This window comes from Hippocampus bargibanti, linkage group LG20, assembly GCF_051943395.1.
Source record: "Hippocampus bargibanti isolate YZ-2025 linkage group LG20, ASM5194339v1, whole genome shotgun sequence".
In the NCBI taxonomy this organism is placed as follows: domain Eukaryota; kingdom Metazoa; phylum Chordata; class Actinopteri; order Syngnathiformes; family Syngnathidae; genus Hippocampus; species Hippocampus bargibanti.
In genome coordinates, this window is record NC_142753.1 from 6,708,631 (window position 1) to 6,719,653 (window position 11,023).

At 46.4% G+C, this 11,023-nt stretch overlaps 2 protein-coding genes and 1 non-coding gene across 4 annotated transcripts; 2 read left to right on the forward strand and 1 right to left on the reverse strand.

Annotated features, from left to right (window-relative positions):
- Positions 1–1,689: 1,689 nt before the first annotated feature.
- On the forward strand, positions 1,690–3,008 carry rps27.1 (ribosomal protein S27, isoform 1). The gene is made up of 4 exons (XM_089023665.1): positions 1,690–1,739; positions 2,191–2,299; positions 2,378–2,488; positions 2,857–3,008. The coding sequence occupies exons 1-4, from the start codon at positions 1,734–1,736 to the stop codon at positions 2,883–2,885; spliced, it is 255 nt and encodes an 84-aa protein (XP_088879791.1). The 5' UTR covers positions 1,690–1,733; the 3' UTR covers positions 2,886–3,008.
- LOC148882859 (small nucleolar RNA SNORA35) lies at positions 2,641–2,774 on the forward strand. Its single transcript, XR_016113488.1, has one exon. It is a non-coding gene; the product is annotated as a small nucleolar RNA SNORA35 (small nucleolar RNA).
- Positions 3,009–3,649: 641 nt separating the features above from the next.
- LOC148882860 (small conductance calcium-activated potassium channel protein 2-like) lies at positions 3,650–9,234 on the reverse strand. 2 transcript variants are annotated; one of them, XM_089023658.1, is made up of 10 exons: positions 8,930–9,234; positions 7,516–8,247; positions 6,917–7,012; positions 6,548–6,835; positions 6,144–6,265; positions 5,922–6,063; positions 5,747–5,857; positions 5,112–5,239; positions 4,005–4,074; positions 3,650–3,909 (listed from the first exon to the last, which is right to left on the reverse strand). In XM_089023658.1, the coding sequence occupies exons 2-10, from the start codon at positions 8,236–8,238 to the stop codon at positions 3,685–3,687; spliced, it is 1,905 nt and encodes a 634-aa protein (XP_088879784.1). In that variant the 5' UTR covers positions 8,239–8,247; positions 8,930–9,234; the 3' UTR covers positions 3,650–3,684. The 2 variants fall into 2 exon arrangements, with proteins under 2 accessions (XP_088879784.1, XP_088879783.1); XM_089023657.1 differs by having other exon boundaries at positions 3,996–4,074.
- Positions 9,235–11,023: the final 1,789 nt, after the last annotated feature.

Genomic DNA, 11,023 nt, shown 5'->3' on the forward strand with positions numbered 1-11,023 from the left:
GGAGGCAGGAAGAAGGAGCTGTAAAAAAAAAGGGGAACCAAATACGCCATAACGTCACATCGTGACACCGTGTGTGTCGTTGTGTTTTTTGTCATTGCAGTGTGTGTATGTGTGTGTTTTTTAAACTGTGTCACGCACGTTCATCTGAGGTCCTTCCACTCCACATCTGGAAAGTTTTAGTTGAGTCAGTCTTGTCTTCCGCCCCGCCCCCCTCCCGTTTGACAAGCTCCATTTTGAGTTTTTTAATAACGTTGCATTGCACTGATCTGCATTAAAGTTCAGATATGATAGTGGTAAGCAGTTTGGAAATCATAGTAATAAAAGAAATGGGAGAGGAGGGGGGAGGAGGACGAGGAAACAGGCGCAACCGCATTCCTTCTATCTGGTTTTATGAGCGAAGGCCGTCACTGGAGTGTGTGTGTGGGGGCGGTGCGTTTAATTCGAATTATCCAAATTTATTGTTTAAAAAAAGCACATTTTTGCAACATATGGTGAGCATTTTTCAAAGATTATGTCCTTGAGGGTGTGTCGTCTTAAATGTGATCCAAACACTGTTGGAAAGGGGTGACTGGGGGGGGGGGGGGGGGGTCATCCAAAACAAACCTCCGCCCACTCGAAGTCACTCAAATATGGGAAGAAGGGGTCGCCCGCCACGCCCGACCAGCGAATTGTTTCGCTATGAACACATGATGTTATGTGATGCGCACGCGCTGGTGTGTTTTGCATTTAAAACACACACACACACGCACAGTAAATAAGAGCATGAACAGAAACCCCCCAAAATTTCCAAGCAATGTTTCCGTAAGATTATTAGGGGCGTGGTTGTTGGAAATAAAGAATGTTAAACAATGTTAATGTTGACTTTTGGTTATCCCAAGAATGTGCAGATCACGCGTGTACAAAACCGTTGCACTGTAAGCAAACCTGAGAATTTAGATACGAAAAAACATATGTGGTTTTTGAAAATATAAGTAAGACAACGTTAACTTAGATTGAGCACAAATAACCGATTAGTTCGAAACTGTGACAGTGACTTCTTTCTATGAGCCCGACATTTTTTGTTGGATTGTAAACAAAAGGTGGAGAAATTGAGTAAAAAGACAATTAGAAGTTGGGCGGAGGGGGGGGGGTAGAACAGGGATCGTTGGGGCATCCGTGATGAGGTTGCTGTCAGAGCTCCAATCAGTTTGCGTTGCCTTCGTACGGCTGTCAAGCGTCACCTCCTCCCAACAATGGCTGCTTTTACTGAAATTCCCTAACGTGCCACTAGAGGGCACCAAGGTATTTTTATAAAGCTTTCTACCGATTTATCTATCATAGACTACGTTTACGCTTTATTGAATAAAAAATGGCTTCTTCAAAAATAATGAATTATGATAAATATTCTTAACTATTCTAGATTAATTCCATACACACGAATCTAAATCGTCTCGTTCAAAGATGTCTGATTTCTATTATGGACTCCCAAATCAAGAAAGCACTTGGGATTCTGCCTCAATGCTCTAAGTTAGAGTTATTGTTAAAAAAAAAAACAATGGCTAACTCGTTCGTTTTGTTCTCTATGATGTTTAATTCGACTTTTTCAATAAAGATTTTTTAAAGACCTTGCCAAGATGGCCACGGTGATCGCACAGAAGTCAACACTTCCGGCTACAGATATAACGCGAGCCTGAATATCAGGGCCTCGCTTCCGGTTGTGCCTCCTTTTCGGCAACGGCTATTTCTTCGCCAACATGCCAGTGAGTATCCGCACCACCTCATACAACGACATTTCCCCTGTTTAACGACGCATCACGGCTCTCCATTCAGCAGAGACCTTTGCGATTCACACCGGTACCGCCGAAGACATGCCTGCTGGCTTTTAATCGCATTTTGTCTTAAATTAAACTGCAATTTTGTCGAGCGCGTTGAGACTCAAGATGGCGGCGCGCACAAGGCAAACATGGAGTCAGTCGAGCCGCCGTTTGTGCTACGAGGATGTACGCTGTGCTTCCCAGTTACGTAAATCCCCCCCATTTTAGGGTATTTTGTAGTTGACTTAATGAGCTACGCGGTGTGTTTTAAAGAGTTAACCGACCAGTAACGAAGCCAGATCCGAAACAACCAATTGGAAGAAATTAAAGAACGCCACAACGATATCTCCGCCATAATCATACCACGCCTTAATGTGATTTGTGTCCTCCCTGTTAGCTCGCAAAAGACTTGTTGCACCCATCTCCAGAGGAGACAAGAAGGAGGCACAAGAAGAAGCGCCTTGTTCAGAGTCCCAACTCTTACTTTATGGATGTCAAATGTCCAGGTAAAGTGCCGCAACACTGCCAGGTGGCTTTTGTGGCAAAACCCTCGTGTCATCATTTTAAGTGACCGTCTGTTGCAGGATGTTACAAGATCACAACGGTGTTCAGCCACGCGCAGACGGTCGTGTTGTGCGTCGGCTGCTCGACAGTCTTGTGTCAGCCCACCGGAGGAAAAGCACGACTCACAGAGGGTCGGTATTAACCAGACATTCTAACTTTTGCTTTAAATATTTTGATGGACTTCCCTGAACAAGGACAAAGTGGCACACAGACGCCCTGTTGTGAAATAACTCACTGGTGATATGACAGTGCAATTGTCTTCACCAAAAGATGATATATTTTCCCGCACTGCATAAGTGACTGGATGTCCTGCTTGGTGGTCTTCTAGTCTCATGATTGTGCCAGATTGACCCTCAGTTAGCAGAAGGGTTGAGCCAATTTTGACTGGCTCCCCCCTTTCGAAGGCTGAGAACAAAGCTTCAGCGATTGTCGTCAAAACAATGAGATGGTGGCTGAAAAAAAGGTGATTATTTTTTCTTCTTTTTTTTCCCTTGTTCAGGGTGCTCCTTTAGGAGGAAACAGCACTAAAATGCTTCGAGTTCGACAAGGGGACAGACTGTGGGGAAAGGATTGCCAGCGTGGCACACTGAACCACTGTACCACCACCAACCCCATTCTTTATTTCTCAATAAATTGTTTTGGCTAAATGAATGAGTTGAATTTTTGAGGATGCGTGTTTATTAGAAATGACATTTGCCTTTTTCCTTTTACACTTGACATGTGGAGAAAAATAATCCTTGGAAAATGAAAGCAGGTTTATGCTCAAATTTGTTTGCACCTGTTATTTGTCAGTATGTTAGTAATATATTCAATTGTGCTGAGAAATGAGTAGAATATAATGAACAGCAAAAAAAGTAATTGTTATAACACATTTTTTACTCTGTTTTTTTGGGAGTCCCTTGACAAAACAAATGTAAAGGTTGAAATACGCTATTTCGTTACTAAGCTTCCTGGCGGTAGATTGCTCTTGCAAAAAGTCTGGAAAAAAATTAGCGCATACCCAATTGAACTTGAATTACGAGGTGGCACGGTCAGATTCCTTCCCAGGGCGCAACAGCTTCCATTTCTGCCTGTTTTGTCACACTTGATGGGTTAGTCGCGGCCGGGAATCTGCTGCCGATTTCAAAGCTGCGGAAATAAGGGCTAATGGGTGGTATCACACAAAGGAACAAAACGATGAATTGAGCTGTACATTTTGAGAACTCGCTCCACCAAAGATGTGGAAAAACTTTTGGTTTGAGTTTACGACTGACGTTCCACAGCTCCAGCAGCATTTTCATCGGCCGCTTTGTCAAAGGTGGTGGTTCCCAGACACACGGTTTTCATTCTACCTATCGTCCTGCCTTCCGGCGTCGTGGACGTTCTCCCTCTCCCGAAGCAGGTAGCGTATGGAGGAGTTCTGCATGGACAGGGTGCTGGTCAGCAGGGGCATGAGGCCTCGGAAGCCCTCGTGCAGCTCCTCCACGTGCTTCTCCAAGCCGTGGATGTGAGCGTCCAACTCGGCCCGGCAGCCCTGCACCTCGACCAGCACGTCGCCCAGCGTGGTTTGCAACTGAGGCGGTCCCAGAGCAGACACACGTCACAACAACGGTGCGTTGGAAAGCGGCTTGGGGTTGGCGAAGCGGTGAGTGCACTTGCCTCTCTCACCTTGCAGAGGTCCACCAGCGTGCTGCCTTGGTCCGCCAGGATCCGCTTGTCCATCTTGACGCGCCGGAGTCTGCGCAGCGTACACATCGTGTGATTTTACCACGCGTTGACATTTAATTAAAGGACAACTGACACCTTCGGACAAGTTGTGTCCATAATTTGTAAAATCACTTCAAATGACTTCTACTGAGCGTATTTTACAAAGATTCCACCGCAGATAGCTATATTTTAAGTTTTAAGACTCACTGAATTTTCAGGAAGTCTTGTTTTCGAGTTGATGACGGAATGCTCCTAACCGAGAAAGTGACACACAATGCATTTTGGGTACTTTGTTTGGTCTGAAAACTTCGTGTTGATGGCGAAATTAGAAGGAAAACACAAATAATGCGATGGTGAATCGTTGTGTGTTGCACCAAGACTACTACAGTAAAGTCTCGTTATATCGATATTCAAGGGAGTCCGAAAAAATATCGATATAACCGGGACTATTGATATATCCGACCCTGTTTGCATGTAATTTTCTCCGTGCGTGCATAGAAATAGTATCGATATAACCGGGACTATCGATATATCCAATATCGATATAACGAGACTTTACTGTATTTGATACTAGTTGACACAAATTCCCAGCAGACAAATCAGCCCATTTCCAACGGAGCTCGGGCGCCATCTTGTGCATTTTTGCGACACTATTTGAATCATATTCATAACTGGATGAGTAACGAGAAAGCATCTTCTCCGAATCTGAAGTCATTGTTTCGATTCCAGAGCAAGGCAAGACGTCCTGCCGTGACGTCACAAACAAGCGGGCGGGACCTTCTGAAACTCGCCATTTTCGGGGTCATTTTAAAGTAGTTTCGGGACACTTTAAGTTTTTCATTTGACTAAAAATATCAGCCTGCGTGTTTTGGGTATTTTAGATGCTATAAAACGTTTTTCTGATGTCAGTTAGGAAACAAAAAAATGGTGTCGGTTGTCCTTGAAACGTGGAAAACCTCCAAAGTGGATCTTTTTTGGGAGTTCTCCTCAGATGGAACATTGGCACACTAACAATAAACAGTCAGATTAGCGTCACAATGACGCAATATAAGAATGTTTTTATCTTACTGGTGGATGGCAAGCATCAATTTGCGTTGGTGCATGCGGACCATGGTGTGGTCTTTCTCCCTTGAGAGTTTGGTGTGCTTGTAGATGAACCAAGTCTCCCTCAGCACGTTTGCAGCCGCGATCTTCATCTACGGAAACATTCACGTGATAAATTTGTGTACTGACCGGAAGACAATATACTCATTCACTGTCATTCCCGAATTTGTTTAGGTTTTGTTTTTTTTCTTGTTTGGGTGCTCATTAAGAGCTGGCCATGGCCTCTGGCAATGTTTTTTTTTCTTTTCCAAAAGGGGGTGGCTTTTCCCTTTTTTCTATGTTAGCGCTTTGTTCCAGCGTCGGCTGTTAAATATAAATCAATATGTATGTATTGCATTGTATTTTGGTCAGCCGTCCTCATTTCAAGCTCATCTAACTCCAGACCCATAAAATTTAGGAATTAACTTTTTTTTCTGATGAAAGAAGAGAGTCTAAGGTTTCTAATGCTGTATTGAATGTTGATGCAGCCCTAAAACTCAATATTCTGTGTGTCCTGGAATTCGAATGACAATGACAAAAACCCTGGCCCTGGAGTGGGCACATTTTTGAACATCATCTGGCAGTGAATGAGTTAAATGGTGTGTAAATGGTGAGCAAACCCTTTTGGATATGTGCGAGTCAATCATAAAGTTGTGAACGTGTTTCTCAGCCCGCGTCAGCTCCAGCTTCCTGGCCACCACGGCGACCACCAGGACGGTGCAGCCGGCCCCCTGCGGGTAGACATTTTGAAAACACTGACACCTCCAAAAGAGAAAAAAAACGAAATCTGCTCACCATGATTCCGGTAAGGAGGCAGATGCTGCGTCCGCAGTAGGTATGAGGCACCACGTCCCCGTAGCCGATGGACAGGAAGGTGACCGACACCATCCACAGGGCTTCCATGTAGTTACTGCTTAGGTCCCTGAAGTTGTGATGTCTGAAAATACAGATGCAAAATGTTTGTTTTTAAATCAGGCATTCACACAAGCGCGACTTCAAAATGGAAGCAGTGATAACCTCTCGCATACGTGCAGGCCCCAGGCCGCCAGAATCCACAGGGAGACGCTGAAGATCATCAGCACAGTGCCGGGGTAGGTGGTCATCAGGGTCTTGCCCACGAAGCGGGCGTTGAAGTGGATCTGACGGATTAGAGGACAGCACACTCGCAATCCGCAAACTAAAGTTGAGCTAGACCACCAGTGTTCAAGTCCAGGCCCGGGGGCCAAATGTGGCCTACCACCTCATTTTATTCGGCCCATGAAAGCAAATACAACTTGTGCAATTCTATGTGCTCCTGAACCACAACAAAACGGTTCAATACTAGATCCATTCCATAAACTCCAAAATTTAGCTCTAAATTTGGGCCTAAGCCTTTTTGATGGGACAGTACGTGCTGGATTGACAGCCATTGCCTCACGGACCTTGTTGAGCGCCCCGATGCTCCGCGACGCCGTATCGGTGAAGAGTCTGCTGTGCAGCATCATGGCGCGGCCCAGCAGGTAGAGACGCAGAAACATGGGAAGCGCCAGCACGATCTCCAGCTCCGTCTCGGACAGCGGCGCGGGCGCCGTCCGCCGTTGGAAGTAGGCCAGCAGGCCCACCGGGTACGGATGTATGGCGGCCGCCGCCAGCTCCAGCGCGATCAGGGCCAGGCGCTCCGTCGTCATGGCGATGCGCCAGTCCTCGGCGCTGCTGTCGTGGACGTACAACTGGCGTTCCCGGATTGTCAAAAGACGGCAGATGAAGCGTCGGCAATGCACGAATTCAAGGTGACGTTTTGTCAGGGTTACCTGCACCTCGCAGCAGTGATACGCTACGATGAGGCCCAGCAGAAGGATGGTGGACAGGCTGATGATGGATTTGAGCGACATGGAGTAGACGGAACTCTGTGGGAGCGACACACACAATAGCAAGGGTCATGACAAGGATCCATCCGAGGATTGGTCGCAGATATCCGCAATCACCGCAATCTACAAACTTTACGAAACGGGGCTTATGGTCCGCCGAGATTTTTTTTCTCCTGATCCTGTGAAAGTATTTACGTTTGAGTCCTCGATAATGGCCTTCAATGAAGTCAGAAAGGATCATAAAACGCAAGCATTTCTCTAAAATGGCACCTTTCAAACTTTTGGCGAGGGGGATTAGGGAGCCGTGAAGCACAACAGCCAGTCATAGGCTGACATCCGCGTCACTCAACCGGTTTGGCTCTGCCTTCCATGGCCATACACACCCAGTCATAGAAAATACAGGATTGCGCATAAAGATGGTGACCCCGATTGAATAATACCGAGACCACATGCAAGTTTTGGTCCTGAAAACTGGAATCAAATGAGGTAAAAATATGCAAACGCAACATCGTCAAACAAAACGTGCGACTGGGATAGCGGACCTTGCTGTAGACGCTCCACGAGAGTTCCGTTTCCATGACCATCATGAGCACGCCGAAAATGCCCACGGCCAGAGCGCAGTCGTTGAGCCGCCGCCGGCGTAGGAAAAGGGCCCTCCTGCGCACCAGCCGCCACCCGATGCTGTGCGTCTTCCAGTAGTGGTCGTCCTTGGCCTCCGCTTTGCGCTTGGGGCTGGAGGATTCGCAGGGGGCCCCCGGCAGCGGACCCCGGTTCCTATCCGGCAGCGGCGGCGGGGGAGACTCTCTGCCGGTGACCCGAATCTCCGGGAGGCTCTGCCTCATCTCCAAGGAGGGAGGAACCCGACTCCGGGAGTTTTTGGCGGGGGCGCCGCCGTCATGAAAAGCGGCACTCTTCTCCTGGACTTTGGAAGCCGCGGCGTTCTTGGCTCGACGCTCCTTCCTGGGACAACCCTGGCGCTTCTTCTCCTTGCATTTGACGTGCTCGGCCCTCCTGGGGGAGCACGGCGAGGCTCGGGCGCACAGGTGGCCATTGTACAAAGGCGTGGTGGCCATGGCCTGGGTGCGGTCCAGCCACACGGTGTGAGCGGCGCAACCCTGGGCGGCCGGGTGCAGCCCGCACTGAGGGGGGAACGCCCGGCGGGGGGACAGCGTCCTGGCGGGAGGCAGCAGGGAACGCTGCTCCTCCACCTCGCTTTCGTCCGGCGGCGAAATGTTGACCGTGGAGGTGGAGGAGGAGTGCTCCATGGTGATGGACTGGCGCCATTCCAAAGGGGAAAGAGGACATGGAAGAACGGACAGCTGACGTGAAAAGTGATTTACAATTGAAAAATAACTTACACCACAGGCGTCAAAGTCAAGGCCCGGGGGCCAAATCCGGCCCGGCACATCATTTTGTTCGGCCATGATGCTTGCTAAAATCCTAGCCAAAATTTCATATTTTTGGATGTAAACCACAATACCAGTCATTATTCTTGACTTCAGATTTGAAAACTAGTTATTCATTAATTTGTTGTGCGCTCTATATGTAATATGTCAAGGGATTAAACATTCTAATGGCTTCCCCTAATTCATGACGGCCCTCGAGAGGAAACCATAACTACAATGTGGAAAAATGACTTTGACACCCCTGACTTACACTGTAAACTGGACATCGTTATCGTCCTTCAACAACTTGCACAAAGACAATTAAAATAAATTACTTTTCATTTCATTGTTTAGAAGTTATCATAAACAATGTGAGGACTGACCAACAGAACCAAGGATTCAGATAGAATTTGAAAATCAGGAGCTGGGAGGCCCAATGCGAATTATACCTATTTTTAAATTGTTAAAAAAAGAGTTAAAACAATTCTTACAATTTGGCTTTTTTTTTGTCATCAGTGAGCATGGCTGTATTGATGATGTGACATGATTGACAGGTTGGAAAATACCTTACCTTTTCTTGAGGCAAGCTCTGTCTTTGCTATTTCTTCCGATTTGGAAAAATCCGACTGCGTCTGGGGTTAAAAAAAGAAATTAAAGGGGGAATCAATGTATATTAAAAAAAAGATTCAGTGCAAAACATCAAACATAAAATCCAATAACCGTGGACACGCTCGCTGCTAACAAAGCCGTCCGCTCCATTAGCAGCCAGCTCATGCAGGAGCTCCTCCCTTCGATTCCAGATGAGGTGATGAACCTGTTGTGTATATAATGCTGACATGTGCCCAATGACCACACACGCACACGCACAAGCAGACACTTCTATCCATGACATGTCTCGTGCATTTATTCCCTGTCCTGGCCGCGGTCCCGGCATCAGGACGTCTTGGTTAAAGCCGGCCGGGCTTAGTGAGAGTGCGGGCTCAATTTGCAGATGTTGCAAAGGCAAAACAATCATCTGTGTCGGCGTGCAGGCATATGTGCATGAGGGTTGCCAAAAAACAAAAATCACAATTTAAGGACCGAGAAAGCCCAAATGGAAACGCTGTCGTTTCTTTGTTGAAAATTCAGGCCCATTGTCAGAGATGTTCGATCTGACACTGTGGACAAAGTGTCGAACCCAGAAATATTGTCCCGACTGCCGGCAGGAGACGCAGCTATTCATGACAGACGCCTGTATTCTGCAGCTCTCTGCCAAGCTATTTATTGAGAATATATGTAAATTTAAGTGATACATTCGTAAAACATAGTTTTCTTGATTAGAATACCACACCCCTGGAACGTTCTGAGCGCGAACAGCTGTAAGCAATAAAACATTGTCTCTTCCATGAACGGATAAATTTGTAACCTGGCTAATGAGCTCTTCCTGTGAAGGAGTTTTAAGTCGTAAATTGCTTCGGTGATAAAGGAGTATCCCAAGTCCTAAAGTCTGTCCAAGGCCAGATCTCCTGGATGAAGATGCCAGTTTAACTTGCTGTCTGTTGACCTGATTGACCCTAGGTTGTCAGTGCTTCAATTGTGTATTCGAGTCGCACATGTTGACTAAGCATATAACAGCATGAAACTTTTAAATATGATAACTTGTTATTCTCTATCACCCGTACGGCAGTGACGTGTGCAGGAGATTCCCCAAAAAGTTTGAGGTAGCCACGCCTAAAAAGGCAGTGCAAGTCTCCCATTTTAGTTGGAAGCGGCCATTTTAGCGCAACGCTGACCAATCGTTAGGGTCACTCAAATGGGATGGGTGCCATTTAGAAGCAGCCATTTAGTCCCAACTCCAAAGAAAGGTGTCGGCTGTTAAAACTCATGAAACTGTACAGATAACTAACTAACTAACTACAGTAAAGTCTCGTTATATCGATATTCAAGGGAGTCCGAAAAAATATCGATATAACCGGGACTATCGATATATCCGACCCTGTTTGCATGTAATTTTCTCCGTGCGTGCATAGAAATATTATCGATATAACCGGGACTATCGATATATCCGATATCGATATAACGAGACTTTACTGTAACTAGTTGGCCCCTTGACCATTCATCCATTCTTGTTAACTAACTAGCTAGCTAGGTAGTTAGCTCCTGACCGAGTGGCCATTTGTCTGTTCTTATTAACTAATTAACTAGATAGGCTAACTAACTAGTTAGCCTGTGTTTTAACAAGCTGGCTAGCTAGCTGCCCAACAGACCATTCATCCGTCCATATCCATCATATTTCAGATTATTTTAAGAGTTACGAGTATCCATTGGACAGATTAAACTTTAATCAAGAGAGACCCTATACTTATGAGCTTATGAAATATCAAACCCTTTAGCCGAACAGGTGGAACATTAAGCGCAAAAGTCATAACAATGACATCCCGTTCGGTTATTTATTCAAATCCACCTGACAGATGGACCTACAGATAATGGTGGTTGGCGCAGGAGGGGAAGGCAACGGGGCTGGGAGAATCCGGTAAGTAGCAGGATCAAGAATGGTATTATCTAATCAGAAGGGCGAGTGTATTAAAGGTGGGATGAGGGTGTGGGCGAGTGAGACAGAAAGACAGAAGGTACCCGCATGGCCATAAAAGACGTGCTCGGATGAGTCTGACTCAGCTGCTTTGGG